At 36.9% G+C, this 7076-nt stretch overlaps 1 protein-coding gene across 2 annotated transcripts in view; it reads right to left on the reverse strand.

Annotated features, from left to right (window-relative positions):
* The window catches only part of NR2C1 (nuclear receptor subfamily 2 group C member 1), a 28743-nt gene extending 24895 nt beyond the window's left edge, over nucleotides 1-3848 (reverse strand). For both annotated transcript variants that reach the window (XM_010164603.1, XM_010164602.1), the window contains exon 1: nucleotides 3747-3848. In XM_010164603.1, coding sequence (XP_010162905.1) covers nucleotides 3747-3818 — 72 coding nt within the window. In that variant the 5' untranslated portion in view covers nucleotides 3819-3848. The remainder of the gene's footprint in view (nucleotides 1-3746) is intronic.
* Nucleotides 3849-7076: the final 3228 nt, after the last annotated feature.

The raw sequence follows: 7076 nt of genomic DNA on the forward strand, positions 1-7076 counted from the left end.
TCCTAGCACTTATATGGTCTGTATAACTGATGAAATTATTTCTTTAATGATCTATAGTTACCATAATTAGTTACACGTAATTAGGGAAGTAATATTAATTATATTTTCTAGGTGGAAAATGGACACAAAGAAACTGAATGAAGCTTAATTTCACACAAGTCTTTACCAACTTTGCTATTGCACCTTCACAACTAGCTTACTACTTTGTCTAGATGTTCAATATATTTAAGTTAGTTTCAAAAACCTGCATATAGCTTATGATTTCAAAAGATAACTAGTGAGAGATATAAATTATTGAGTACCTAATTTCATCACATATAAATCAGTATTGCCACTTTAAAATATTCAGGAAGTATGCATTTCAAAATATACAAAAGGAATGTGTTTCCTTCTGGTGGCCTTTTGTTATTAACATTTTATGGATTTAATTTCTTTTTTTTTTTCTCTGCAAAACACAGTTAAAAGTTTATTTAAGAGAGAAGTCCAGGTAAGATGATAAAATTCCAGACACTAAGAAAAGAACATAAATAATGAGATTTGGGATGTAGGGTGGGATGACAATGCAAAAACCCCACAATAGTTATCAACGTGTTAATATCGGGTTTTCCATTCAGTTTTTTTCAGATATCCACATGTCTGGGACCACAAATGACTACAGTAGCCCCTTACTTCTCCTTCCAATAACTTTGTTATGTATGGCTATTTTCAAAGTAGCTGATGTTCCCTTTCCCTTCTTTCCAAATTCATCTGCTTTACTGGGATTACAAGAAATCCAGTGCATGTTATCTGCAGCATGGTGCATAATGTACAAAAGCCAAACAGAGAGTATTGTGCTCTTTCTTAAATTTCCAGACCTGCTCTTTAAAATATACTCTTATCTGAAATCTGTCTCGATATCAAAACTTAAAAGTGCAACTGTGTGTACATCACAAAAGGCATATACTTTCATCTAGTTAGGTCTATACAGAGTATACTATAAAACTAACTTGAAATGCAGCATGTCCCTAACAGTGAAGAAACAAATTTGAACTAAAGTTGAAATTTTTTTTTTTTATATAAATGCCAAATTATCTACTTGCATATTATAGTCCAGCTTTGCATTTTTAAAAGGTATATACTTGTAGAAAAATACCACAGGACAGTAGGTAGAAGAACCATTGCTACTTCACACAATTCACTTCACCTCCTAGTTAACAAATAGTGTCCCAATTCTTCAAGTGGCTTCTTGCAATTCGAGGGGCATGCCCGTGTAATTTTCACTGTATCATATAGTAGGTATAGTGTTATGTTAATATCCCTACAAAGCTATTCAATCTGCACAAATGGTTTCTGCAGCTGTCAAGCCATTTGGTAGAGGCATGAATTTAAACAATTAGGAACAGTCTGCCTGCAGCTGACCTCTTATGGCCATACACCTGCAAAAACTTCACCTAAATCACAATGGGACTCTGAAAGTGGAGCAATCCACCAAAGTACAACAACTTGCAGTGCCTAAATGTTGAGACAAGAGTAAAAAAATAATCAGATGGGAAAGGAAAACCACTTATCTTCTCAAAGGAACCCATCAGGACTCAGCGACAACACATTATGTTTCTTAATAATCTGAAACTCAATGTTGCTAAAGGCATCATGTTATAAAAACAGGAATATATTAATTCAGGATTGGCTGCTCAAAAAATACATTTCCCTAATGTATTTCACTGAAGCACCCTGATGATAATGGAGGATAGTATTTTCCTTTATTGTTTGTAAGTCTTGTCTGTTAACAAGTTTTGATTTCCTTTTGAACATCATTTCAATAAATTAAATATTTCAGTAATTCTGTCTTCATATTTTAGAAAAAAAACCCAGTGTCTAAACACAGAGGATTAATCAATCTGTTTATAACTGAGCCGGTTTTGAACTGAAACACCTGTTCAACAACAAATGTGACTTTCAACTTTTTGCCTAGAGAAAGACAACGTTAGCATTACCTAAAAAGGGTGACTAATGAACATGTTATAAAGAACAATTTACTGAGGATTTTGTATTTCAAGATTCCAGATAATTATCTATGTGCATTTAACAATAATAAAAAAAGGAAAAAATATTGATTGAAAATGAAAACTCAAAATGAATCAATTTAACATTATTTTGAACATTTCACTGAGATGTATTTGTTCCTATAAACTATTTTGCTCTTCACATAAATTGTGCTTTGAGGAAAGTTTTCATTTCTAAGTTCTATCTCGTATCTAATTTATTATTCTTTATTTTGGTGACGTGTTCGTAGATGCCTGTTGCAGGAAGGATGCCATCCAACTGAGTGTTGTTCCACACCATAACAACTGCCTCAAAGTGCTTACCATCCATTCTGAAGCAAGAATCAATGAGCATGGTGAAAAAAGACACGGGGGACAGTAGCTGGGTTACAGCCAAGTGATCTTCCAGCTACACGAGACGATGAAAAACTGTATAAAAGTCTCTGTCCCTAGAAATACAATTCTTCTATGTTCATTGTATTTGCAGTAGTTACAATGCCCAACCAGAAGTAGTTCTCCCCCCAGAGAACAGGGGACGCGCATGGGTTAGAAGTCTGCCACCGGCTTTGAACCAACAGACCTGTCCTGCTGTTCAACAATAAAGGCTCATGGCTTTCTATGTCATCGTCCCACATTCAGGCCCCGATGCGGAAATTACAATAAATGGCTTCACAGGACAGACACGTTATAGCATACAGGTACTGACGATGAAAAAAAAGGATAAAGAGATGATGGTTAATTGTTTAACATAAATTAGTTAATAAAAGGTGCAGCTGTACATAAAGCATAGAAAAGGAGTGGAGGCAGGTGAAAGAATACAGGTCTGTCTACTGGATAGATAAAACTGGTACCATGACCAGAGCACTGGTAGGGGGTGACAGAACAGAACAAAAGATCAGGTATGGGGGGATGGGGTGGGGTGGGGTGGGTGGTTGTGAGGAGTCTTGGAAGGCTGAAAGCTCGAATGCAACACACCAAAACAGGAAAAAAACAGTGGAAAATATTGAAGAGTGAAGCCCGCAAAAGAAAAAGCAGCCAAAATTATACTAGCAGCTGGCTCACTTAAATTTAAAAGTGAAACTTCTGCGAGGAGTTGCATCAACTTTTAAGGGACAAAATATAAAATTCCATTCCCCAAATCCTCCTCATCTCCATATACACATTATCTATATTGATTTAACTACCTACACTGCCAAAAACTTCCTACCTCACTTGAACTGGAGATTATTACCCGGCCAGGCTATGAATTAGCACATCAAGACATACAACATTGATTGAGACAACCAAAACCCAGTATCCGCCTCAGCCATTAGGCTGCCCTGCACTTTTTCATGACTTGTATCAATGATACAATGCAGTATTTCCCTTTCTCCCTGCTCCAAAATGCAGAAATGTTCCAACAACTCAGTTGAATTACCAAGTCTAAAAATTATTCAGCTTTTAAAGAGCAACATCACTACAGTATTGGGAAAAGTATTTTTCTGTTCAATGGCTATAATTTTTTTGTAAATCTTAAAATTCTTAGGAGAAAAAAAAGAAAAAAAAAAAAAGAGGGTAAGCATTGCAATGTTTTATTCCTGTTTATATAGAAATGCTCTCTGCCACCCAGGGCTGAATATTTACATTCAAGCAAATAATATGACACAAATAAAGAAGAACCATATGTGAAAACTGGCAGAAATAATAGTTCATCTCTGCTTTTAAAACATATAAAATGAAGCATACCTGTATACGTTGTGGCAAAGAGAGGCCAGAATCTGCAGGGACGATCTGTATTCGTTGTGGTGTCCCATCCATTAGTGTCTGTGTAACAGCTCCCTGGGAATGGGTAATCTAGAAAAAAAAAAACAAATGTAATGGATTAATAATGGATACAATACCTTAAGGATGCATACACTACTTCAATGGACAAAACCTTAAGACTTCACCAACTTCTGATTTCTCTGCACAAGGCAATGAAAAGACTGACACTCTTGCTGTATAATGAATGCAAATGCTTGTAATCTAATTTAATAGCTTAATTTTGCTAGTTAGAAAAATCTGTTTAATAGTTTTAAACCCATTTTAAATACCTTCCAATTTGAAATTTAGAAACATATCAAATAAAACAGTTCATTCTTGATAAGTCCATGTAAGTCAATCAGACTGAATATTTATTACTGTTGATGCTTATGAGACATTAAAACACAATACTGTTCATCATAGCTCTGCTACATTTACACTGAAATATTTTTAACTTAATGGCTTACTTAAAATTACAAAATAGGTTTCAGTGTGGAAGCACAGCAATTGCCCTTTTTTATCCTGTTTCTGTTATGTTAAAGCAGCAAAACCAGAAAAACAGAATTCTATACTGAGGAACTATCAAGAAAGTTAAGAGAAAATTAACAAAACGCGGGAAGCTGGCAATCAGCGTATCTTAAAACAAACTTAAATCTCTCTGTGAATGCTCTCAGACACAATTTGTGAAAGTGTCTTAACAATTATCAGTGTTTTAAAAGTTCTTCACATGCTACAGCCAAAGGTATATGAGAGAGGGCATTATTAACTAAATTATTTGTCAATAAAAATTAAGAAGTACAGCTACTATTTAACAGAGGGTTAAATAGTTTTAACAGAAGATTGGACTTCTTGAAGTACAATTTAATTTAACAGAAGATTGGACTTCTTGAAGTACAAAGGATGTTTATCTTCATAGAGTTTACAGACAACTTCACACTGAAACTTTGGCTCAAATTCCTGAGTAATGCCCCAAACCTTGAACTGCCCCAAGCAGTTCAAAACCCTGGAACATCCTGCAATTCTGTATTAATAATTATCAGTATTTACACCATTATGAAAATGCTCCTCTTCAACTGCCATCCCCCCACCAAGGAATTAATATAGAGAATATATATCTGCAGTAAAGGTACTGTTTCATAACAGGTTCAGAGCTTTTTTGTTCCTCCTGGATCAGCTTCCTGATTTTGCAATCACACCACCATGTAAATGCTAGTACCAGCAGAAGAAAGGAGGCAAAAAGTATGAGAAGGGGAAGGAGCGGTGGGCAAGGCTGCCTCTTACAGCAGACACGCTCCCATCAGCCCAAAAGCCAATTTTGAAATTTTACCTGAAAATGCATTACTTTTGTTACCAGCCTCATCTCCTACAACCTATTTGCTCCTATCCCTTCAGCCTGGTAGGTAAAACTGTTTGATCAGTCATTCAGTGATCTGGAACAGGACACTGATGCAGGTTAAAAAGGAGCCCCACACACAGACAGACAGACAAAGGCTATTCTTAGCACACATCAAACCTTCAATCCAGATCTCCACAATCCGCAGAAGCAGGCACATCAGAGCAAACAAGAATGAGATTAGGCTGCTGGGGGGATTGCTTAAGCTGCCAGCATCAAAAGAAATGCTTGTCAAACTACTGCCCAAGCCATCTTCAAACACTGCTTTCTAAAAATACCCAATTTTTAATGAGTATGAATACTTTTCCATATTGAAACAATTCAGCCACTTCTTTGCTTAAGTAAATGACAAAGAAGAGTTCATTATACAGCAACATTTTGAGTTTGAAAGCACTAAAATTCTGCATCAGCCTTTCAAATGACATGTACACATGGTGATTTACAGGCAGAGTTTTATGTGCATTTATCTTTGCTTTAAAAAATATTTTTAAAAAGCTGCATATTCCAGGACTATTTTACACTTGCTCTCTTAAAATGTCATGATCTACATGTTGTGTAAGGTAAAACTGTTCTTCAACCCCACAAAATGTCAACTTGACAGTTTTACTTCTATACAGAATATGGTTTTTTAATTGTAGTTAAAAAAAAATAAGATAAGAATAACTGCAGTATTTGTGAAAAACTGTATTTTGTATGTGTATGACAGACTCTGTTTTGACAAATAAGTAGCTTTCCTCTGTTACTGTTACCTGGCAGGACTGTGAAAACAAGACACCATATACTTAGCGTACCTAATCACAGATTAAACAAAGACGACTGCTGGGGGCTCTTGACAGATAACTTCCCTACATGAATCAAGGAATGTGATCTTGATGTAGAAACATGAATTATCTCACACTCAGCAAAAGATGATTAGCAGTTGGCAGAATCTGAGAAAAGATAAATATTGTGCAATGCTCCACATAGGCAAGGCTATAAACTACTTCTTAAAAATTCTTTCTCGTAAGTTCAGTTAAAACTATTTCACCATTCAAGAGAGTCACAAATGCTAGCAAAAATACTGCTGAAGTTCCATAGACCTTAAACTATAGTTCTCAGTGCTTACATCAAACAGGAACGCCACCAAGCAATTAGAGCTGGTAGGTCACACGTTAGGTAGGAATGTAAGACGTTCCACAAAGGCCCCTGTAAGACCACTTTCCTTGCTGACTCCACCTTTCAGGCAGTGCTCTCATGCACGGCATGCACCTTTGACAGAACTTTGGGCTTACAAAGTCCCACCTTGCACTGCCCGGGATGATGCTTTGAAGTCCATCTAACCACATGCCAGGTTGCCCTGCACCTTGTACCAGATAAGGGAACTGACCCCAACTGGGAGGAAGGGAGAAGACCTTCCTCCACTATCCCATAATTATTTTTTTTTCCAGTTTTGTCCACCACACAATGACACAGAGACCTTACACGAGCAAGACTAGCATAGTGTGGCTAGTGGCTGAGTGAGGACTGGGGAGCACTTAAGCTGCACTGCTGCCAAATAAGATGTGACAGTCACAGGTACAGTAAAACCTTGCTAAAGGACAAATCCTAATCTATATTGCTGACAGAACGGGATCCATGAAAACTGTAAGGCTGCTGTTTCACCATAAACAGAAACAGCCACAGCTCTCTGCAGTGTTGCAGCTCCACTCTCTCCGTCTCTCTCCTGCCTTCCTTTCGCTACCAGCCACCTCCTTTACACTGCCACCTCATTAGAGCCTTCTCAGACTCTACTCAACGCACTAATACAGCAGTAAACCTTCCAATTCTTTTGGCTGGGTTATCTTGCTGCTAGTGTGGAAACTAGGTAAGGTAAGAAAGGGAAAGAAGACCTTCCCTCTCCC

The sequence above is a fragment of the Antrostomus carolinensis genome, unplaced genomic scaffold (genome assembly GCF_000700745.2).
Source record: "Antrostomus carolinensis isolate BGI_N321 unplaced genomic scaffold, ASM70074v2 scaffold24053, whole genome shotgun sequence".
In the NCBI taxonomy this organism is placed as follows: domain Eukaryota; kingdom Metazoa; phylum Chordata; class Aves; order Caprimulgiformes; family Caprimulgidae; genus Antrostomus; species Antrostomus carolinensis.